Below are 24,674 nucleotides of genomic sequence, written 5' to 3' on the forward strand. Positions count from 1 at the left end.
CCATAAAGGTCATGTTCGAAAGAAAAAAAAAACTTGCGAGTAAATATGCAAGGACGTGAGCAAGAGCTATATTGCCCCCAATGCAAATTACGCAACAGAAGAATAAAATGGTCAAAAACAACAATTTCCAACACAACGATTTGCAGAAAAGGAAGGAAATAGCAAATCAGAAAACACGGGAAAGGCGCAATCACAGGGCACGACGTAGGGAAGCGTAGGAATCGCTTAGCACGTGTCCGCGTGCGTTTATGAAGCACCCGCCTAATATTTCACGAGCGCAACGCATAATTCAAAATTACGAGGCGACTGCTTCGTTTCTGGACGTTGCCAAAACTGAGCACAATTTCGGTTTAGCGAATGCACTTGCGCTAATCTATTACGTTTGTATCGCGATCTCCCTGAAGCAGACACCAGCTGCGCACTGCGGCAGTGAATTCCTAGAGCGAATAAAAAAAGTGCTTTTTTATTCCAAAAATTTAATAAAATGAAACTTATGTGATTTTTGTTGAATGCACCTGTTCACAATTTTTGTTGAAGGCGTCTCGGGTGTAATCAGAACGTTAATTCTGATCAACAGGACTTCGATCGCAATTCTAAACGTATTATTGCTGCTCACTGCGCAACCAGAGTACAGTTTTTCCAACAGAATCATGGGTAGCTTTGCTCACAAACTGCAAAAGTGTTCGCTTAAAATATAATAATAAATAAAACCAAATCTTTGAACTCGCATGTTTTAGCGCGTTCGAAAATTATGAACTGCCGATATGGTACTCGACAATAAAATTAATTTTGAACCCATTTTAATGGATGACACAATGTTTACCAACGTTTGCCAGTATACTTTGAACACTGGATAAGCGGTGGTAATCCTAGGCCAATATAGCCAGCTCCCGGAAATGGCATAGCCAATTCTGGCAAAGAGTGGAACAACACTGGCTAACATGGCCCATGATAGCCATGATTCGATGATGGCACAGCCAGCAATGGCAAACAGTGGGGCAATCCTGGCTAACCTGGCCCATGATAGCCAGGATCTAATGAGGGCTCAGCCAATACTGGTAAAGCGACGGACAACCAGGGCCATTGTTGGATGTGCTAAGGAGTGGCACAACCAATATCGGATGCTCACTGGCAACTCTGGGCCTAGTTAGGGACACGCTTTGCCAGTGGATTTCCAATATTGGCCCGCCGTCGTGTGCTACCTGGGTTCTGCGCCACAAGCGCTGCACTACTTCGTCACTGCATCAGCCCAGTAACGACAGAAGAAGCTCGAAAACACGCGTGACCAGATGATTGCAGATTTCTGGCAACGCTTCGTTTATCCATAGCCGACCGGATGTTTCCTCGGACAAGTACGTTCCTGTGGACCACAAAATCGCAGAAGCACCTGCTCTGCCGGAGACCACCTGCTCTGAAGCACCTGCTCTGGGAAGCACCTGCTCTGAACACCAAGTGCGAGCTCTTCCTACTGCCAGGAATCTCATTAACGTGGCCGACCTGCCACCAGTTGCCATGCACACTTCATCCATGATTAGTTATACCCCGTCCCTAAATTTGATAGTTGGCAGCAAGGTCTCGACGAGGATTAAATGACCGCCCTAGATAGCCTGGAAAGAGCCGCGGCAGGCTCTGCTTTGCACAAGTAGGCACGCATAACGCAGCTTTGTAAGAAATAATTGCCACTTTTAGCGGCCTTAGTATTTTTGGATGTTGTAAGAAGAATCCACTTGCCACGAACATCAGATATAACGAATGGAACCTGCGGGACCGTCAGGTTCGCTATAAGTGGGCTCGACTTAGTTTTAATCGGCCACAAAAATCTTTTTCACCCTTCAGACAAGGACCTTACCCGTTTGGACGTACTACCTTCGCGCCAAAGGGGCGTTTGTGCCGTAGTCAGTGCATTTCAACCTGTGCGAGTAATGAGAAACAATTTCTGCAATAAAATAATATTTTTGTCATTATGCTGTATTCTTTTAGAACATACTTAAGCAGTCTCTTAAAAAACCCATTGCCATCATACATTTCATTATAACATTTATGTCTGCGATGATAAACTCTTGAATTCCGTGCGAACTCTTCGTGTTCATAGGACGCAGAACCGCCGCGTTCCACGAGGTCACTGTTCAGACACAGTGCACTTTAACGCAGGAGGAATATGCTGCGCAAGTTCAACCTCCTGACTGGTTCCCCTTTCATGGCGTGTGCATCGTCTGGAATTTTCACGTGCGGGCGGACGCAGGGAGTTATGGTGACGTGAGGCCTTATGGCGAGATCGCTGCATTCGACGCGGTCAAGTAAAGCATGATGAGGGTCAGAGAGGTTCCAAATATTCCATGCAACAACCATAAAAAGAAGCCTACTAGATAGCCGAATAGCCTAAAGCATCTGTAAACAAAGTTTTCTGTTGGGCCGCCATTAGTACGAATCCCACTCGGAGTCAGAGGTAAGACTATGCATACTCTTTTAGTTGTTCTTTTTACTGCGTTAGCAGTATAGCCTGCTTTCCCAAAAATAACCGCGCTGCGTGCGTGCAGCCTCCATCCTTGATGGACACTCCGGTGGACGACACATAAGGGCATTCACTGGTAAAAGTGCACCTTCAAAAACTTTCACCCATCTCACCACCCCCCAATACCCACCTGTACCCGATATTGCCGAGGCAGGTTGTTGTGAAGGCTCATCGTATTCAATCGCCCAAGCGTTCTAAGAAAAAAAAACACTAAAAATCATAAGCCTGTCGCGTCAGACACTAAAAACGGGAAATATGACTGCGAAAAGCAGATATAAGTCTCCAGACAGTGAATTCAAGATCGAGCAGTGCGAGAACAGCGGAAGGAGCCGCGCGCTGGCGACAGGCAGAATTTTTTTCTTAGAAGCAGAACAATTTCAACGAACCGGCATATCGAAATCACTTCATTGTAGTTACATTACATCGCAGTAGCATCTTTTTGGGCGTAATCACTATCGCATGCCAGTGAGCACATGTATTTCCGCATTGCCCTTTTGTGTAATCGGTATTTAATTTTTTCCTTTTTAGTACATCTCCACCGTTGCCAAGAACCCGCCTTTCGTTGCTTATTTCCGTCGCGGGCAAACAAGAATATGCGGATTCTAAAAAAAAAAAAAAGAAGCTGCACCAATTTACGCATCCTTCTTTTGGTAAAACTAGTAGTAATATCTCAGGTTTAACGGGTCGAGTAGACATTGGGGCTATATGACAGACGGTGTAGTGGAGGGCTCCAGATTAACAGAGACCAGCTGGGGATTTTTGACGCGCGACAGAGCACGCTGATTTTTGTATTTTTGGAATCAGCAGCCGAGCTCCACAGCCATTGAGCTATTTTTTTTTTCTTTATTGCCCTACATGCTCATCGTGAGGGGTTTTATTTAGAACTTGCTGTCTGAGACAATGAGCGCCTACAAAAGTAAATGTTGCACTACCCACTGCGGTTGCTCAGTGGTTAGGGCGCTCGGTTACTTTTTCGATGTACCCTGGTTCGAACTCGTCCCCGGCGGCCACGTTTCGATGGAGGCGAAACGCAAAAGGCACCGTATGCTGCGCGATGTCAGTGCAAGTTAAAGGGAAACTGCGCCACCTTTTGAGAATTTCGTGATACTCAAGGATTCAAATCTATACAGGCTGTAGGTAAAGGATACTAAGTTTTTTGCACTACCATTTAAAATAGTGACGTAATCGACGATTAAATTTTGCACTTCTCCTCAAAGCAACAAAGGAGTGCGGGGAAGTTCAGTGTGATTTCACGGAAGGTATGATTTTAAATTACTGCTGCCGTCAACCACGCCCTGCCGTGCCTCGTTGGACGCTTCCAAATAATGTTCGGCGAGCTTTGACTTCGGTTCCGTTGGTTTTTTTTTTCCTTCAAAGCAGGCGTTTATGCGTTGAAAATGTACGGATACGTTCGATGACGTCATCATGCGTCCCCCACTTAGCGTTGCGCGCTGCGGAGAAGTTTGCAGGCCGTCGCAATTTTAATTGGTGATTACGTCACAGCTTCAAATGCTAGGCCAAAAGGACTTCGCATACTTTACCTGGAAGTCTCCTTTGAAATGACGCCATAGATATTAGAATACATGGATCACCGTGTGGTATTAGCCTACTGCCACTAAAAAATTTAGAAAATAATTTTTTCTCCCATGCTGTGTCGGTTTCACCAACCGAATGATGGCTTTGACGTGAGTTCAACATCAGGTCACGTGAGGCACGGGAAAACTAATACAAACGCTGATACGTTGTTTTGATTCACTGTAGCACTTATATCAGCTGACTTCAAGACCTATAATTACAACGAACGACGTATCAGCAGTTATATTGCCGTTTATAGCACCTCACACGACCTAATTTCCACTACACGTCACAGCTCAGCCATTGTTATGTTGTGAAACCGAAACAGGATAAAGAAGTTCAAGCATAAATTATTTATTATGTGTTGGTGAATACTACGCGGTGCCCCATGTACACCAACGTATAACGCATCGTTTGAAAGAAGGAAGCACGCAAGAAAAAGTTTCGTGTCTATAGTACTTTACTGAGTTAGAGCAGTCCTAACACTTTGATTAAAGATTTACGCAAATATGTAAAAGGGAGGAGTGATAACTCAAGATTTCACATTAACCTGACGTACAAGTGTTTTGAATTGGCGGCAGTGCATTACAGAAGCGTCAATTAGGCTTCTTCCCAGGCACCAGACCTCCTGTAAGCTTGCTGTCGCATTTACTGGGTGCCATTTTTGTTCTTCCCAGCGCAGACAGGTACGGGTGGGTAAGAGTATGCGGTAGATCATATCATTTTGTCGGAAAACAAGACGTATGCCGGGATGCAAAAAAAAAGTGGGGCTTAACCGGGTCCCGAACCGGTTCGGAACGGTTCCTTGGAATCGTTCCGGTTCGGGTTCAGTTCCAAGATGGCGAAAAAAATATAGGTTCGGTTCGGTTCCTGTTCCGGGCGAAAATTCGGGATCGGTTCCGGTTTCGGGTTCGGGTTCAGTTCCGGTTCGACAGCCTGGTTAATTTACGGGTCACCAGGCCGTCTTTCTGGCAGTCAGTAAAGTTGTATAACACTTGCCGCCTTCACCACATGTCTCGTCTTTAATGTCTAACACGTAGCCATGACAATAAGCAAAACAACTAGACGTAACCAGCGATATACCGTACCTCTCGCTACTTATGTCCTGGCATAGCCGAGCTAAGCCACTGCCAACTTTTTATGCGTGGCATATTGCACTAACTCAGTTCAGCCCTCGGGCGCGGCCGCGCAGCCATCAAACCACGTGACGTGACGTCACGTGGTTTGGTGACGTCACGTCACGTGGGGACGTGGCGTCACCAAACTACTTAAAAAAAAAAAGACGGCTGAGCATGGTGGTGGTTGCCAACGCCCCGTTTCAAAGGGGGCGCTCCTATCCACCGATCCATACGTCACGGAAGAAAACCTGCTGAGAAAATCGAGTGCCGCCAAGCAATACCTCGCGCAAAAAGACCGCGCAATATGCAACGCATTCTTGGCTTAACCAAGCTAAGCCTGGGCATCTTTTTTCATCTGTTCCTTGTGTTGCCTAGCACTGTCACTGTAAGACCGGTCTGTTTGGCACATTTATTCCACACCGCAGCTGAAACGCACCGGGAAAACGACGCCTGTGACGCACTATGCAATGTAAGCTTCGTGCCACTTGGCACATTTCCTGGCTGCCCATTCTTTTAAGGCGAAAGCCTTTAATCCCTGATACTGTCGTTAGCAGACGCGTCGGCAGGAGTGTCGACAGACGCGTCAGGAGGAGTGTCGACAGACGCGTCGGCAGATTCGTCCGCCTTTCGGCGTCACTGCTTAAAAGGCTCAAGGTTCCAACATGAATAAAGGCGCATCTAGTGAATGCAAGGGCTTCATAAATAAAATAAAAGGAGTAAAGTCAAGAAAGGAAAATAAAATAAAAACAAAATAAAAATAAAGAACAATAAAATTAAGAAAAGGAGAAAAAAATAAATAGAACCAAAATATGAAAAATAAAAAGTAAATAAAAACAAACAGTGGCCAGGAAACGCTTTCGCCTTGCAGCACTTTAGAGAGTCAAAGTGGCCCCTGAATTTTTCTTGTTGTACCATCAGCGTCCCATCAAACGCGAACGGTATAGCTGCAATGTGAACTCGGTAGGAGACAAATATTAGGCTTTGAAAACTATCTGAAGACTGGATTCATTACTCCTTCCACGCTGCTGTCTTTGCGGCATTAATGTCAAAATAGAGTGCCCTAGCGCCCATTTTCTCATATCTAAAATCTTTTTATACGCTTTTGCATTTCCGCGGTCTTGTTCGCGTTTTATTGCCGCGCTTCCTGTCTCTTGGTTCTTCTTTTTCCTGCGCCAGTTTGGATTTCTTCATGTACGTCTCGTAACGAGCAACTTGTCAAACCAAAGTCCTGCACAGACAACGGCGGTTGCTAGGATTTTAGTGCGCCAGATGATATCATCACGTACTCATCATTGCTATTAGGAGAATCAATATCTCAAGACGAACGACTGAAATCAGAAACTATTTTTTGGGAAAAAGGAAGGCCAAAAGGGGGTAGTGTTAAGTTTATCTGCTCGTTCGTTATATACATGACCAGAACACAGATATGCAAAGTAGCTGGAAGGCGTAGTCTTCACCGTGAATATACATTATTTAGAAGAAAAATACCTACATTTTTAAGCACAATGCTGAAGATTATGTTGATGCTGAAGACGATGACCACGTAAGTTTCGGTGGTACTGGACGCATCCATTTATAACCTAATTAGGAACCAGTAAAAAAAATCTTATTCTTGGCTAAATTTGAGCCAGACTTGATTTGCTGCCAGCTGCCAGCGAAAAACTCCAACGACTAGGCAGGTGGTACTATTCGAGCTGCATACGCATTAGAACACACTCCCTCAGCTCCGAAGTGAATGTCTGCCTTGGTTCTGCAGTTCGCAAGCGCCTCCTGCATGACTCACGTCCTGAGACCTCGGCGCTCAACCTTCAGCACCTAAACAGAGCATCGGCTGTCTGGCGTGTGAAGTGTGCTCATTAAATTTCGCATGGTTATGGAAAGCGGCCATACAAAAGTGAACCTACCAGCATTTTACTCAAGAAGCTCGTACAGTGAGGCTAGATTAGCTGGGTGGTTTCACTAATTACCTCCCAATAAGTACGCTGTACGAGTCACCGAGATTACGGTGGCTGATAACGAGTAAGTGTTACAAAACTGACGCGCATATTGTTGCTGAGGTTTGTCATGTCTAGCAGAAAGGAAAGAATATGGGTTGGCCTTCCTCAGCACTGAATCTTTAGCAGGGAACATAGAAAAAATCATTACCATTAATAATGAGGCAGTAGTGACCGTAATAATACCTAATAAAATGCCCAATTTAAAGGCAGTGAGGGCTTTTACGCCGACTTCACCGAAACGAAGTAACAATCAGTACACAGTCGAAATGCCATAAAAGGCATTCAACAGATCATAAAACAACAGAAAAACAGAGTGCAATTTTCTGAAATGGAAATTCAATGAGAATGTAAAGGCGAAAAAGGTACACTAGCAGGCAGTCGGAAACTATGGTCTTGGTTCTAAGAACAGCAGGAATGTTCTATAAAATATGTACGAAAAATGCTGTTTACTATTCTGTACACCTGTCACCGAAGAGTGAAGACCATGAAATGGGCGTGACATAGCTCTTGCAAGGAAATAGAAACTCTGAGCTGATAGCGCATTCGTTGTTAGCGGTAACGCTGACGTGAGAAGTCGTGATTTAGCTTAGATATCATAATGAAGGAGGGAAGCGGGTAAAGGAATCAGAATTCTAGTAATTCAATCAACAGTTCACGTTTTAGTTTAAGCATTACTATTTATCTTTAAGCGTAAAAGGAAACCACATACCAGAAGCGATGAATGGCAACTTCACTCGATCAGTGCATTACGAATATAGAACATCAGCAAGCAGAGTTGTATACTGCCATAATCTCACGGAAAATAAAATATCTTAACAATAAGAACTAATGAATGAGCTTCCTGAAACACATCAGAACTGAAAACTGAAGAATTTAAAAAGTAACAAATGAACGGAATATGACCGAAATTCAAGAACAGTGAGGTATACCATAGACATAACGGAGCCAGCACCAAACAAAATAAGAAGCTACAAAACAAATACGGCGCATCATCTTTCTGTGTTTTTCAGTTGTACATGGATGTAGTTGCATCGCAATGTTTCTGAAGTTGGAAATTTTCTGAGCGTTTGTGAAGCACCAAAATGACCGTGAAACTGTCGAAAAAAGTGTCATTGATGTGTTACTTCCATGATTATATTTCAGATAAGGAAGCAAGGTGAGCAAAAAAAGAGGCCCAGATGTACAAACTTATAAGGGCAGAAAAAAAAAACAGGACGGCCCCTCCGAGGTTGGTAAAGATTTCGCCCTAGGAGACCTTTCACTCGTCTGTAGACAATGCCTGATGACTTCATTTATACTAGACATATGATGACTGCGTGCAGAGCTAATTCTTAAACATCCAATGCGAAATAACACAAAATTACATCCCGATCAGCCTGCTGTCGATTGCTTGCAAGATATTTATTAAGGTAGTTCCAACCGGAATGAAAGGAACATTATCCGGCGTTGAATTAGATTAAGGGTCTCGTTTTCGGCACGGATACTCCATAGCATAACTGATATTTCATTTAGAATCTATGAAATAAAGCTTTATCCCTATATGTGGACTTGGTAAACTACTAAATAAATGTATATTCGGCTAAATCGCCGGTAAAGCTGACGTTGTATAAACAAGCCGGTAGGAAGTTTATGCATATATGCTCAAAAATATCTCCAGTCTCTGTACTCAGCAGATAGCCTAATATGGAATGCCACTCGTCCTGAGCGGCATTCCATGAACTAGATCAGCAGCAAGTAATTGCATACTGATAAAAGTAATTGACAGGGTTTTACCGGTAAGCACTTGGCTCAAGAGGTAACAGGGAGAGCCTACGTGGCCCCTGATTCGCCACATATAGTGACTAGTTTGTAATTCAGATAGTGATTTGTAGGACACCCTGGAGGATTCATGCACTTAAATCAGAACGACAGGCTTCAAAATAATATAAAAAGTAAAAAACTAATGTTCGACATGAAAAAGACACATCGAGAGATTACGAGGTGTGGGAAGCCGTGTGGAAATCTACAACGCGCAACGGTAGACACTTTCGGTGGCTGAGCGGCGTAAAGTATCGGGAGACGAAGCTCCTCTCCGTATGCTGGCGCTGGGTCCAGTGCAGTTGGGGTCTGATTGTATGAAGAAATTTTTTCCTCCGGTAGCCTTTGCGCTGGAAAATTCTGAATGCTTCACGAGGTTCGACTTCATCTTCAGCCTAAGATGGAGCGAAGTTTCGAGATTTTAAGCTTAATTTGCCGAGAATCGGAGCTAGAAGTATGAAATCCTCAATATGAGAATGGGGATAGGAGCCGGAACAGTGGTTTCAGTGGTCAAATGGTTTAAAGGGTAGTTCGTGATCACAGAATGGCTTTTTACGGGAAGTGACATATTCAGTGTAAAACAGCTAAAAAAGGTATTTTATTTTTCTTTCTCGGCTACCCCCTGCAATCAAACTATGCCACTGTGAAAAAGGAAAAAAAATACGTAAAAGCTATGACAATATTAAGCCAGAGCACATTAGCATCATTATCATCATGACGAGATTTTATCGTTCGTGGTTTATGGAAAGAAGGTAGAAGAAGACAGACACTATGGGCAAACGCCTTGCGCGAATGTCAGCAGGTCAAGTCGACCATCGGACGGGCATGTCGGACCGCGAAAAGCGTCTGGTGCTTGAGAGCTGGCGGCGCTTCTGCGAGAAGAATCCAAACTACGGTGTGCTGCTCCTTCTCGGTATGTTCACCAAACACCCTGACTATCTGAAACTGTTCCGCAGCTTCAAAGGGAAGAATCTGCGTACCCTGCACGACGACCCCAAGTTCAGGGCTCATGCGTCTGCTGTGGGCCACCAGCTATCGGCTATGGTTGAATGCCTGGACGAGCCCATAGTGCTCATCGAGTTGATCCGCAAGAACGCCGTCAAACACCGCGCTCAGTCCGGCGTCAGGGCAGAGAACTTCGAGGGCCTCTTTTCCGCGGTGCTGGCGGAGATGATCGCCAGCGACCGCTCTCTCATGACGCGCGATACCGTCAAGGCCTGGGAGAGGCTCTTCGAGGTGAGTTACTCGCCACTCTTCTAGCGATGACGTGGGCGGTCTCGTACAGTGACCTGTACAAATGTTTAGGGGAATCCCCCAAGGTGGAGCAGATTTGTAGTAAGAGAGTAATTAGTCATTGACATCCACCCAAGCGCAGCCAACGGCTGATCAGTTCGCGCTCGCCCTACCATAACGTTGCCGTCCCGGTTGGCTCAGTTGGTAGAGCGACTGCTCCGGTGAAGCAGTGGTCCTGGGTTCGAGCCCCGGACCAGGACGAATTTTTTTTAACTGCGAAGTTTCTGAGAAAGCTGTCCAGCTTTCCTTTGTAGCCATTGGCTGCGCTTCGGTGGATATCAATGAGTAATTGCTCCCTTAGTACAATGACCTGGAGCGCAGTGCTAGCGGCCCCGCGCAACAACTTGAGTGTAGTTTATCACTTTCTGCAGCTTGCCAGGAAAGCTAACCCATCTGCTAATCCTCGTGATACTATACCGAGAAATTCTGAGTAAAGAAATTTTTTCAATGCGAACCTGCATGCGGATGAAGTTTGTAGGTATATCTAAAATTAAACGATTACAGTCAATATAGCCGACGCTCGCTTCTCGGAACGCTTGTACTTTTCTGCTATTTATTCTCAAAAACGCAGCCTGTTCATTTCCAAAGGCGGTCTTAATATCTTTTTACGAGCGCAGGACAACCCGTAAAAACACGAGTCTGCTCTGCGTCAGAAAATTCGACTATGCTTATCATAATTCCTATAATTATTCATATTCCTATAATTCCTATAACAGCATCTTACAATATTCCCCAGTTTCTTCACTATAAAGGTGATGCCTGAGAAAGAAGGAGTTCTATGCTACGCCGGCATCAGTGTATCTTCATTTTCGCAGCCATTCATGCTTCGCATTCAGTGCGCTTCTTGGGGTACTTTAATTTACTCCATATCGATTCTGATTAACCAGTTATCGTACTGAACAGACAGCAACGCTCAGGGGTGGGCTCCCTATTGCATGGAAAGTAGGCCCAAGTTTTGTACTGCGCTCACAGGCAGTATGCGTAGAGGCACGATGCAAGAATTTTTGGTGCTGATATCCATGCAGAGTATTTAAAGAAAAGTCTGTGGAAGGACAGTCCTGTTCGTGCTCTGCACGAGTGCGAAAAGTGATGGTTGGAAGAAACGTGGTAACTAAATGTTACATGAGTGTTTTTTTTCTGAAATTTTAAAATAAATTATTCTTCAATTAAAAAATCGTTTCATTTCATTTTGTTCTCTTTGGTTTCGTATAAGTGGTTTAACGTCTCAAAGAGATTAAGTCTAAGAGGGACGCCGTTGTGAAGAGCTCCGGATAATTTCCACCACCTGGCGTTCTTCAACGTGCACTGACTTGCACAGTGCACGAGTACCTACCATTTTGCCTCTAACGAAATGCGACTGCCATAGCAGGTATCGAACCCGTTTCTTCCGTGTGAGTAGGCAAGCACCATAGCCACTGGGCCAACGGAGCAGAGAGGTAAAAAATGGTTACAGTACTAATTTCCCACTGATGTGCACCAGCAATAGAAATAGACAGACGTCACTATGGTTTGCTCGATTTAAGTTATTGTCAACTTTCTTCACATATGTGTCTTAACAATTTCTTCAATTGTTTACCATTGTCGATCCTTCTTTAATGAGGGCAGTCGATGCCATACGAAGCACAAGAGGGTACTCGCACAGCCACCGTCGTAGCGCAGTTAGTAGGCTCAATGGCAGGCCCTGGACTGGCCGCTGGCATGCGGTTTTTCTCTTCTATTATCTATTGAACTATCTTTGATAGAAATAAATGGTTACACTATTAGTTTCCCATTTATCTACACTTCAAATAAAAAAGATGCATTGTCCTATGCCTTCCTTGGTTATAGGTACTGTTTGCTTTCTTGAGATCCCCGACGAGCTTCGCAAGACCCTCAAGGTAGCGCCAATACCAAAAAACATGGATCCCAACCTCCATCGAGGCAGAAGAGAAGCGAGGGCCGAATTCATCGAGAAAACATACGCTCCTCAAGCCACGACCGTGTATACAGACGCGTCTTGGAGAGGAGGAGATACCAAAATCGCTGTAGCGGCGATGGTCGATTCGTCTTTACGCGAAATGACCAGCGCGTCTCTCCGAGGCTGCACAGCTGCAGAGTCCGAGGAAGTAGCCGTTGCTCTAGCGGTGGCGGAGGGCTATAGAACCGGGCGGTCACTAACAATACTTACGGACTCTCAAACAGCCTGCCGAAATTACATGAATGGCAGGATAGGTCGTCACGCGCTCCGTATACTCCTCGCAGCGAGTGACAGAATTAAAAACCGGGAAGAACAAAACGACAAGATCCTACACAAAATTGTGTGGGTACCGGGGCACACGGGGGTTGCAGGGAACCGAGAGGCCGACAGGATAGCTCGAGGATACATTACTTTCCGAGCTTCCGACGAGACCGCGGAACTCGCGCCAGCACCCAGGGAATACTCGGCCATACTACAAAACTATAGAGGCAGAAGAATGCGATATCCCCCACCGCACAAATCTCTCAGCAGAGAGGAAGCTGTCACTTGGAGACAATTACAAACAGGCTCTTTCCCAAACCTACATATACTAAACAAAATGCACCCTACGATATACACGAACAAATGTCCCTGGTGCGACGAAAAACCTACACTATACCACATCACATGGGCCTGCCAAAACATAGACGTGGTCCCCAAAATACAAAACCCGAGAGCGGAGCAGTGGGAGACTCTGCTGTCCAGCGACCGCTGCGAAGACCAACAAGGTCTGGTACAGCGAGCTCAACGGGCGGCAGTGGCCAGCGGAGCCCTGGACTGAGGGCAACCGACCACTGATTAGAGGCGGACGACTTCGACAGAGAAGGCTCCTGGGGGTAGAACCAAGACGTCTCTGAAGAAGCCCCAAAACCGCAGGAAAAACCATTAGTGTAAATAAAGTTTTCCCTTCCTTCCTTGAGATATGTTACATAAAGAGCCCCTAAATTAACTCTGTGTTCGCTAAATGACCCAGATCAGTCGACCGGTTCGCATTCGGCGCATTGAAAGGGAAAGCTGTACGTAAAATCAGGGGGCGCTTTGTTGACCTAAAGTGCGGTGAGGCGAAAGCGTTAAGCGTGGTGTTGCTGCTTGTGTCACTGATGTGTGGTTGAGGTGTTAACCTCCGCCTCTAAGAGCGGAACGCGACAGCGTCTTGCAACGCTGCCAGGGAGTCCATTGAACGCCACCGCCCGTTCGGCTCTATATCTTGCTCGTCGGTAAATTGGTTTTTGAGGAAAGCAAATGTATCTGTCTGTGATATGTCGGTGAACACCTAAACCTCGTCGTAACGGGAAGGGAGGAAGATGGGATTGAACGAAGACACCGTATTCATTACACGCGCCTTCGTTCATTGCAAACCATTGAGCTGGCATGGCGGAGTAATAGAGTACTCGCCTCGCACTCTGGAGACCGCAGTTCGATTCCTGAGCTCGACCAATTTCCTACTCGGTTTTATTTATTTATCTGGTCTGACTAGAAAGGTTACTTAGACTAATTGGTTAAGTAAGCAATTAACTAAACTCAGTCCCACTTACTTGGAGCATCACTATACGATCCCTTTAATTGGTTACATGGTTACTAGCCAAAGTACAATTGGCCCCGTTTGAAATTCGGGCACGGTGACGTCACGACCGTTTCGACGAATTGCAAAGCGTGACATTTCTGTCGACAACCCCTGCTTACAACGATGAGGCATTAAAGGCTTCCGCCTTAAAACACTTTAGCTAAGGGACTATAATGACACCCTCAAGAGAATTTTCTCCCCCTTGCCAACTTAAAGCTAAAGCACACGCTGACGTGGACGACGTGGCAAACAGGCCGAGTGCATAGAGTGGCTTCGTGATTAGGCCTCATTGGTGCGGCACACGAGAGCGCCGACGGCGTGATCATATGGAGAGAGAGAGAGAGAAAACTTTATTTACAAAGGAATTCGGGGCACGCCCCAGGGTCCCCGCACGACCCCACTGCACTCAAGTGTTTATGTTCCTGAGGTCCATAACACTGGCAGCACGGCCGGTGGCGATGGTCTGCACGGCCGGGTCCTCCGAGTGCAGCAGGATCTCCCAGTCCTCCCAGGTCTTGAGGTTCTCTAGGTCCCGCGGGGGAGGGTCCGCCGGGCAGAGGGAAAGGATGTGGAGGGAAGAAGCGAAGGGTTCTGGGCATAGGGCGCAAGCAGGAGTGGGGAAGGAGGGATGATAGTGGGTTAGGGTAAGGGGCGAGGGGAGAGTATGTGTTTGTAATCTGCGCCAGAGTGTTGCTTGTCTGTTATCTAGGGAGGGGTGGGGCGGGGGGTAGAGCTGGCGAGAGGCTCTGTATGCCTGGGTCAGCTCACTGAATTAGTGCATGCGATCCTTCGTGAATCCCCGATCCGAGGCCACCTGAGCCCGGTTTAAAGAACCTCGGGCTAAAAGGTTGGCGGCCTCGTTTCCGGGATTCCCGGAGTGCGCAGGCACCCATATCAGCTCCACTTGGCGGGGCGGGGGTGCATCGGGCGAGTCCAGTATGCCAAAAGCAGGGACATGAACTCGGCCTCGAGCGAAATTTAGAATCGCAGTTTTAGAGTCAGTTAAAATATACCGGGCTTCCGTGCGGGTTATAGCAAGTGCAATGGCGGCTTCCTCTGCAGCCTCTGGGGATGTATCTGGAGGGAGAGGTAGTGTGAGGAGGGTGGATGAAGAGGAGTCCACCGCAGCTGCTGTCGCTTCATCACCCGTGCAGGCAGCGTCCACCCATACGGCGTCCGGCTGGGGGCCGTACGCTCGATGGAGTGCCTTCGCACGGGCTCTGCGGCGCTGCTCATGGTGGTACGGGTGCATATTCCTCGGGAGCGGCCTGATGAGAAGCTCTCGGTGAAGGGATCGTGGGATGGCGAGAAGGGTTGGGTCGTTGGCCGGTATTTTGATTCCCAGGGAGTCCAGGATATACCGACCTGTGGAAGTTTTTGTGAGCCTGATGTATTGGGCCTGTCGGTGGGCCTCCACCAGTTCCCCGATCGTGTTGTGGAGGCCCAGGCCTAGTAATCTGTCTGTGGGTGTGTTGAGGGGAAGATGAAGTGCTACCTTGAATGCCTTGCGAATCAAAGCATCCAAAGCGTTTATGTCATGTTTGGATAGTTGTAAATATGGGGTAGTATACAGTACACGGCTGAGGACAAAGGCATGAATGAGGCGACATAGGTCGCGCTCCTTCATGCCTCTATGATGTCTCGAAACCCTGCGGATGAGGTGCGATATCGCGCCTGCAACCTGCTTGAGTTTCTTGAGGGTAGTGGTGTTTTTGCCATCGTTCTGGATGTGCAAGCCCAATACACGGAGGGTGCGAACCTCAGGTACCGGGTAACCATTCAATTCAATGGCAATGGGGGAGCGGGGACAGCGGTGGTTCTTAGGCCGGATGAGGAGCAGTTCGGACTTCTCTGGGGAGCAAGACAGTCCGATGGTCCGTGCGTAATTTTGGGTGAGGGTGGCTGCTTCCTGTAAGGTGTTCTCTATGTCGCCGTCACTGCCGTGGGTGGTCCACAGGGTGATATCGTCGGCATAAAGAGTGTGCTTGAGGTGGGGAATAGTTGCCAATTTCCGGGCGAGGGGTATGAGGGTTATGGTAAAGAGAAAGGGGGAAAGGACGGACCCTTGAGGGGTGCCGATACTCTGAAGTGTGTAGGAGGTGGAAGACAGAGGGCCGAAGTGTATCTCAGCCGTGCGGTCAGTCAGGAATGCTTGAATGTAGGCATACGTGCGCACACCCACATTCAATGGGGATAGAGCAGTCATGATCGCCTGATGTTCAATGCGATCAAAAGCTTTGGAGAGATCCAAAGCTAAGACTGCCTTGGTGTGACCTGGAAGAAGCGGGTCAAAAAGGTCGTGTGTGAGTTGCAGCATGGCATCCTGTGCGGATAGATGAGGGCGGAATCCCACCATGCTATGCGGGTAGAGATTGTTGTCCGCCATGTGACTTGTGAGTCTCGCTAACACATGCTCGAGGAGCTTCCCGACGCATGAGGTTAGCGAAATCGGGCGAAGGTTTTGAATGGTGAGTGGTTTGTTGGGTTTTGGTATAAATATTGCCTTCGCGTGGCGCCAGGACTGTGGGAGGTTACCCTCCCTCCAGCACTGGTTGAAGTATTTCGTAATGTGGGTGATCGATTGGTCATCCAGATTACGGAGCATGGAGTTTGTGATTTGGTCTGCACCAGGTGCGGAGTTGGCGCGGAGAGTCAGGAGGGCCGCTCTGACTTCCGTCTCCGTGATGTCGGTGTCGAGTGTTGGATTTGCTTGTCCTGTGTAGTGCGGTAGAGGTATGGGGCCGCCTGGAGATGTGTACATGGTTTGAAGTGTGTCTAGAAGGGTGTCGGGATCGTCAATGTGTTCATGTGTGAGGCGTGTCACGTGGTGCTGTGCTGCTGATTTGGTGCGTGTGGGGTCAATGAGGTGTCGGAGGAGTTGCCATGCACGTTTGCTGGACAGGTTTCCGGCGATGCCGTCACATATCTGTCCCCAGTTGGATCGACAGAGCTCCTCAGAGTGCTGTTGGATTTGTGTCTGCAGCGCGGCCAGCCGCTTTTTAAGCGTTCTGTTGTATTTGTTGCCTTTCCAGCGTTCCAGGATGCTGTGATAAGCCTCCCAGAGGTGGGCTAGGCGTGTGTCAAGGGTCGGTGTTTCGGTTGTAGTTTCAATGTGTCGCGTGTTGTGGTGAACGTCATGCTTGAGTGATTGCACCCATGCATCGATGTCTGCGATGGGAGTGTCTGGGAGGGCGGTGCGTGCAGCGCGAAAAGAATCCCAGTTAATGAGTTCGTGTTATCCGTGTAAAAGCAGCTCTTTATAGGCGATATGTGTGTTAGTAAGTCTTCCGTGGCGCTTTTAGATAAAGAGACCCGGTTTCTGTTAAACCTGTGACGGACATCTCATTGCTCTTTTTGTATTTGTTTCGATTTATTTCCTTAGCCATCTCGCGTGTTCCACCTGTCATTATCTTAGTTCTCGCAATGTAACGGTGTTATGTACGCTATGCGCAGATGCAACCTTTGCTGCAACATGTATTTTTCCTAATAAACTTCAGTTGCTAGTTACCGCTCGTCCTGTCGTCTTCTCGTTCTCAAGTCTCGTCCAAGTTCGCGGTTATTCCTCCTCTTCAACATCCTTCTAGGCGGCGCGCGCTTCCTGCGGAAATCGACAGGTGGCGGGCTAAGCGAATCGTTCTTTTGCAGGCAGTGAACATGATAACGAAAGCCGTCTTCGAAGAGACTGCGGGACCTTCGCCTCCCAGCAGAAAGTCCTCCTTCCTCGAGGACCTACAGCACAGTCCCGGCCGGGAAAAGGGAACCAGCGGGACAAGCACCCCACTGGCCATCAGGAGCCCCATACGGAGCGCAGAGGGCAGCCCTGGGAGAGGCGCCCAAAGGGCCCGACGGAGGGAGACCACCGCAGACACTGAGGACTAGACACTGGCTCAAAGAGTCTGAGTCTCAAAGAGCGCCAGTGTGTTTTTCGAAAACGTCGCATGAAAATGACGCCAATTTTATTTATACAATCGTCAGCAACTCTTTCTGTGTGATTTAATTGCGTGGAAGCTTGTAAAGATCGTATTGTGTAGCTTGCAATAAATGTCACAACAATATACCAAGAAATATCTTGGTTGTGCAGTTATCCGCTCACGGTGTGAAGCATGTATTCCATGAAATGCAGAAGGCGAAAGAATTAGGCTAACGAGCCTTGTTATGTGCCAGTTTCTTCATGTTATCGTTGTTTTGCAGGCGTAAAGAGGACATTCTGAGCTTTACCTATGAAGAGAAGTGTGAAGGAGCCTTCTAAGGGTCATGGCAGCTCAGGGTGATAACACAGCTCTCAAGCAAAAATGCCCTTGCTCACAGATGCGTAAACTGCGTTGTTAGCGTCGCCTTTCTACGCTGCGTCAAGATAGTGCGTGATCGCCAATCCCCAGTGCGTGCCATTAAGCCTGAGGACATTATCATCATAGCGCGTGACAGGCAAGTGGTAGTGGTGAAAACTTTATTTACAGCTGAGGACTTTGGGACACACAGGACCGTGGGCCCCCGCACGGCCCCACTGCACTCAAACGTTCATGTCCCGGAGGCTCATGAAGCTGGCAGCCCGGCCGGTGGCGATGGCTTGCTTGGCCGAGTCCTCAGAACGCAGTAGGGTCTCCCAAGCCTCCCCAGTGGTAAGGTGCTCCAAGCCCCGCGGGGGAGGATCCGCCAGGCAAAGGAACAGGATATGGTCTAGAGTGGCTTTGGGGTGCTGGCAAAGGGAGTGCTTGCGCCCATACTTGCACATATCGGTGACTTCGAAATTTTCGAGGCGGAAGCTTTATTGGTGAAGGTTTTGGGACTGGCCTTTGGCTCCTGTCTTGATGAAAGCGGTGAGTCCAAGCGACACAAGCAGATCAATGCAAAGGACTCAAGCGGACTTATGTCGAACTCGAAAAGTGCGTATTTACGAGAAAGCACACTTAAAACACTCCTACGTCGTGCGCTGGAACACATTCACTCACGCCCGCTAACGGAGTTCGATTCTTTGACCCTGGCCGCGGCAATCATCGGCGGTGAGGGCCTGCCAGGCAATGGGCCGGTACTTGGGAGTGTCGGGCCTGCACGACAGGTTGTGACTTTGCCGAAGCCTTTTGCCTTCTGCTTTTAAGGCGAAAGCCTTTAATGTCTCATCGTTGTAAGCAGCAGTTGTCGACAGAAATGTCACGCTTTTCAATTGGTCGAAACGGCCGTGCCGTCACAGTGCGCGAATTTCAAACGGGGCCAATTGTTCTTTGGCTAGTCACCATGCAACCAATTGAAGGGATCGTATAGTGATGCTCCATGTAAGTGGGACTGAGCTTAGTTAATTGCTTAACTACCCAATTAGCCTAATTAACTTTTCTAGTCAGGCCATATAAATAAATAAAACCGAGTAGGAAATTGGTCGAGCTCGGGAATCGAACCCCGGTCCTCGGCGTGCGAGACGAGCATGCTATCCACTTCGCCATGCCAGCTTTTTTTTTCTTTATTGCCTTCAAAGGCGTGGGAATACAGTGCATTATATGTGACTATTTACATGGCTATTTACATGGCTACAGCACTCCTCGCTTCCAGCGACCATTCCAACTTCTTCAGTTGGGATAGATTCTGGAAAAGGGATACAATTTCTTCGTCAAAACCTCGGTCTTTTAACACATCGTAAATTTTCAGGACACTCTCAACAAAATATTGATACACAGATCTGGCTCCAGGATCGCAATGGCGATATGCCATGGCAGTATACGCCATGCCAGCTGGATGGTTTGGAATGAACAAAGGCGCGTCTAGTGAATACGGCGTCTTCGCTCACTCCCATCCTCCTCCCTTCCCTTCCGGTGAGGTTTAGGTGTCCACCGAGATGTGAGAGACAGATACATTTCCTTTCCTCAAAAACCATTTTACCGACGAGGGAGGCGTACAGCCGAATGGTCAACGGCGTTCTATGGACTCCCTGGCAGCGTTGCAAGATGCTGTGGCGTTCCACTCTTAGAGGCGAAGCTTAACATCTTAACCAAACATCAGTGACCACACTTTAGGTCAAAAAGTGCCCCCCTGAATTTTGACAGGTGTTCACCGAGATATGTGAGACAGTTACTGTGTAATTTCCTTTCCTCAAACACAATTTTCATTTTCTTCATTACGGGCCCTCTTTGTCTTCTTTCACTCCCCCTTCCTCCCTTCCTCTACGGTGCGGTTCAGGTATCCACCGAGATGACAGAGAATTACTGCGCAATTTCCTTTCCTCAAAAAGCGTTGCGTTCAAAGGGCAAGGTATCGCGCCGAACGGGTGGTGGTGTTCCGTGGACTCCCTGGCAGCGCTACAACACGCGGTCGCGTTCCACTCCTAAAAGCGAAGCTTAAGCATCATTAATTATCAGTTAATTAGTATTCAGGTATTAATCAGTAATTAACCATTAATTAGTGATTTGTCATCACTTAGTAATTAGTGCTCAATTGCATGTGACGCCACCAGTGCCACAGAAGCAGCGAAAGTGGTGCAGAAAACGCTTTCGCCTCTACGCACTTTAGACAGTCAAAGTGCCCCCTGAATTTTTTCTTAGCTCTTCCTTTTCTCCCTCACCTTTATGTCCCCTTATTCCTTTCCCCCAGTGCAGGGTAGCAAACTGGTTTCATCTACTCGTTAACCTTCCCGTCTTTCCTCCTCCCAAAACATTTACAGCCCAAAACATTATTTATCAGGTTACAAAATCAATGATCAATGATTTGAGCCACTACTGACCTTGTTATAAAATGTTTTTCGATTAACGCTGGGATTGCGAACCCTTCACACTGAGCGGCGGTCTATGGCTTGAAGGCAAGGTAGAGAGCAGTAGGAACCTAGAAATTAGTCTGCAAAAGGCGACATTTACTGCTTTTTCACTCCTAATAAGGGAGTTTCAATCAATCTTTATTTACATGGGCCACTTTACCGTACAATCATCAACGGTGTCTTCCACACAATCCGGAAAAGATCGGAAGTGATATGGCTTTATGATATTTTACTTGCTACAACAGTACACTTCGTAAATAAAAATCTCAAAAATTTTCATATTTACCGCACACCTCTCACTGTTTGATATTTAAACGTCGTTCTTCACCACTATAACTTTCACCGTTTAAAGGTGCAGCGCAATCACCGCTCAGTAAGCATATAAATATTGTCACGAAGTGGTGACGGCAGTTCAGGAGTTAGGAAGACAGCGAAAAGGGCTTCCAAAAGCTTACCTACGCCCAGAATGAACTGAATGACTGGCGCCGGCGGTAGCATGTCCTATCACCGGAGATGTTTTAAGGGTCATGAGATTTTTTCAGATAAGGTTCTCTGCAAATAACTTCGAGCAAGAGAAAGCATTTTGAAGTCGTGTGGCGTTTCAAAAATTACGGAGGCCACTTAGGACTACTTACATGCTTTTAATGCGAAAGCATTGTGATATTTTTCATTTTATTCTCTTCCTTTTTAACGACCCATTTAATCATTAGCATAGAGTCGTAAGGCAACGGATATACGAGGTCGGTTAACTTTGTTCGCGAGCAAGCAACGTGGTTTTGGTCATGGCCGAATATCACTTCACACTGGAGGTGGGCCGAGGCACCGCCAACGTAATCTTCTCCCGTGACGAGGAGGCGTCTCAGTGGCACACCTCACAGCTATATGATCCAGGGAACAACGACGGAGCCCTTCAGCGAAATGTCCCAGCTTACGAGCCAGAGAGGTGCATGCTGTCGGGTGGCCAATTGGTCGTTGGGTCTGTACACGTGGAAGCACAAAATTCTGGGCCCACCTGTCACTTATCTTGAAGATGCACACTGTGGCTCGTCTGGTCTTGTGCGTTAATTCTATAGAAATGGCGGCCGCATTAAGAAATCGTCACGCACAACATAAGAGCAGTGGGAGAAAGACGCCGGCAGCACTAACTTACCCGTTTACTACTTGAAAACGGCTTTGACATCGCTCCAAAAAACTAAAGTAGAAAGCCAGGACCAGACGGGCCGCGTGGTTTTACCTTTCACATCGTCATAACGAGGTGCAGAAACTCAAAAACACAAGGACACAGCAGAGAAGCGGACGGCACGAGCGCTAAAAAAATTTTCGCTGTGCCAAACAGTTTTCCCCACCCCCCAGGGTTTCCCCCAGTGTGAAAAGGCGTCTATGTGTGCCATGTTTTTGCAAAATCCGGAGGGTGCCTCTTCCTCCGCCTCCTCCTCCTGCTCCTCCTCGTCCATAATTTGATTAACATTAATGTGGAGAGTTTTACAATATGTCAGAGTTGCCGCTTTTTAGTTCGTGATTTCATATCGCGTGGCTCGCAGTATTGAGTAAGACTGCAAAGACTTCTTCGAGCGTATCGCTAACTATGTAAGACGTCACTAGAAATTAGTGTTTCTTAGCTATTCCAATTGTTCGTGTAGGAAACAGGATAGAGTCAGAAGGAAGCTGGTACGGGATAACATCTTTATCTTTCTAAGCAATATCGTCCAGGAGTACTATATTGAACACGTTTCGAATCTTTTGTTGAATTCTAAAGCGCCGTATTTCACACACTAACATATAGGCTGCCACGCAAGGCAAGCCAGAGCACATGTGCCCGCCCACCTTGCGCAAGTATGTAAGAGCATGTGGTAAAGTATGTGCCTTTAGTGACCAAGCCCCGTCATGTGCACTATTGGTGCCAAAGAAGCAAACTCGAGCTTAAGTGGAGCTTTAATTCGTAACTTTGGAAGCTGAATGTCAACCTTCTATAAGGCTAACTTGTTGTGGATGATGTAGAGCGACGCATAGAAGGCATATAGAAGCGGTGCCCGAAACTGTAGATGCTTCCCGCAAGCTCTTTAAAGAAGAGGTTAAAATAAACCCAATTTAAACATCGGGTTCCCTGCTTACACCTCAACGTACCAAAGAAAATTAATTGCATATCCAGCTATACTTTTTGGTGAAATCAGTAAGTGCACAACCCAGAAAATTCACAAAACAAATCAGCAGCTTAAAAAGCCAACTGGCGGCTATTGCTATAGACAACTACAAAGGAGCTGTTCTGCGAGTATATGCCGAAAGGCCATTTTCCGGAGAAGCGCCTTCCACAAGACCACTGTGAGAAGAAAAAAGATAGTTATGAAGACTGACTTAAAAGAGATAAGTAGCGGCAAAGCGGCCACGCGTACTAGTGGGGAGATACAGCGGGCGTTACTCGGACATTTTCACTCCTTGCTTCGGCACGCAAAGCAAGTGGAGGCTGAGTTTGAGAAATACTTTTTTCCCATTGATGCCAGCGCTCTATGATGGTGTGAAAACAAACTTGGAAATACCAGTTAGCATGCGTCAGATAGAAAGTGCAATAGATCATCTGAGCGCGCGCACGTGCACATCCCCGGCTCCTGATGAATGGGGCGCGGCTTTCTATACATATTTTAAAAGTGAGCTTTCGCAGGCACTGCATAGAGTTTTAATTTAACAGTGGCATATGTGAAGCAAGAAGCTCCACCGTGATACCGGAGGACGCATGAAGTTTTCATACCAGAGAATGCGGACCCCCTCAAGTTGCTCGCAGTGAAGTCGCACAAGCCAATAACACTTTCTACTGGTGTGGCACCACAGGGACAGGGACAGAGACAGAGTGACAACAACACAAGTGCTCACTAACAACTGACAAAGTTTATTAAAAGCACAAAAAATATATAGACAAAACCTATGGTTACATGCACAGTCATAATGGTGACAAAAGTTTTCCGTTATGTTGACGATTTTATAGTTTTTGTGGACTGTTGTGACACCACCCGGCCAATGGTTGATGTTTTGAAGGTGTTCAAAGAAAGAGGACGTGGCCTGAATTTTACGTGTGAAGCTCCCTAAAATGGACGCATTCAGTTTTTGGACCTTTCCTTGTTTTTCGAGGGCAACCATATGTGTTGGTCGTTTTCACCAAGGTCAAAGAAACCCTTGTTGAATTTTTCTTCCGGCCATTCGAAGTTGATTAAGAATGGCATTGCGTTGAATGCATTAAATTCGGCTTTCACAAAGTCCTGTTTCCATCGGATGGACAAAGTGTTCGCTGATCAGGTGGCCAGACTAAAAAACGCGGGGTTCCCGGCCTCTGTGCTGGCTTCGGTGTCGCACCGGAACCTTACGGTACAGAAACAGACTGCCAAGAGAACTAGGTCGCATAAAGAGAGCACACAGGGCACGAAAAAGCTCGCCTGCATCCCTTACATACATGGTGTGTCGCATAGCCTTAAAAAAGTGGCTCGCCGTTATGAGGTGGACTTGGCATTTTCAGCCAAGAATAAGGTAGGGCGGATATGTGCCGCCATTGAGAGGTGTGACGCACCGCGGGAGAGAAGGAACGCTTGTGGGGTGAAGCACTCCAACCCGTTTGTGGACTGTGCTTGCGGTGTGGTCTATTCCATTCCCCTAACATGCGGTCGACACTACACGGGGCAGACTGGACGCTGTCTTAATGTACGCCTCCAGGAGCACGCCAGGTCACTTGACGGGGGTTCGGAGACGCACCTGACTAAGCATGTAAAAAGCCACAAGTGTGCCCCATTGTTCAAGGAAACGCGTGTTCTCTGGAAGCATAAAGATAAGACTTCCCGGGAGATTATGGAGGCCTTCCGCATAAAGAAGTCGGCAGATGTATGCGTGAGTTTGCCATCCTTGCTACTGCTTGACGCCGAGGTTGATTATCTTCAAAGAACACTAAACCATGATAACAGGTAGATTCGTCATGATTTAACGTGGGTTCTTGCCTGTAACCTTTGTAACCGTGTCATGTCTGTGCATGTAACCATAGGTTTTGTCTATATAATTTTTGTGCTTTTAATAAACTTTGTCAGTTGTTAGTGAGCACTTGTGTTGTTG

General features: G+C 47.1%; 1 protein-coding gene across 1 annotated transcript; it reads left to right on the forward strand.

Moving 5' to 3' along the window:
- Nucleotides 1-9,791: 9,791 nt before the first annotated feature.
- LOC149333343 (globin-like) lies at nucleotides 9,792-17,731 on the forward strand. The gene is made up of 2 exons (XM_089556034.1): nucleotides 9,792-10,235; nucleotides 17,498-17,731. The coding sequence occupies exons 1-2, from the start codon at nucleotides 9,792-9,794 to the stop codon at nucleotides 17,729-17,731; spliced, it is 678 nt and encodes a 225-aa protein (XP_089412160.1).
- The last annotated feature ends 6,943 nt before the right edge of the window (nucleotides 17,732-24,674 follow it).

The sequence above is a fragment of the Amblyomma mixtum genome, chromosome 8, assembly GCF_055824585.1.
Source record: "Amblyomma mixtum isolate Tamu chromosome 8, ASM5582458v1, whole genome shotgun sequence".
Classification (NCBI taxonomy): Eukaryota; Metazoa; Arthropoda; class Arachnida; order Ixodida; family Ixodidae; genus Amblyomma; species Amblyomma mixtum.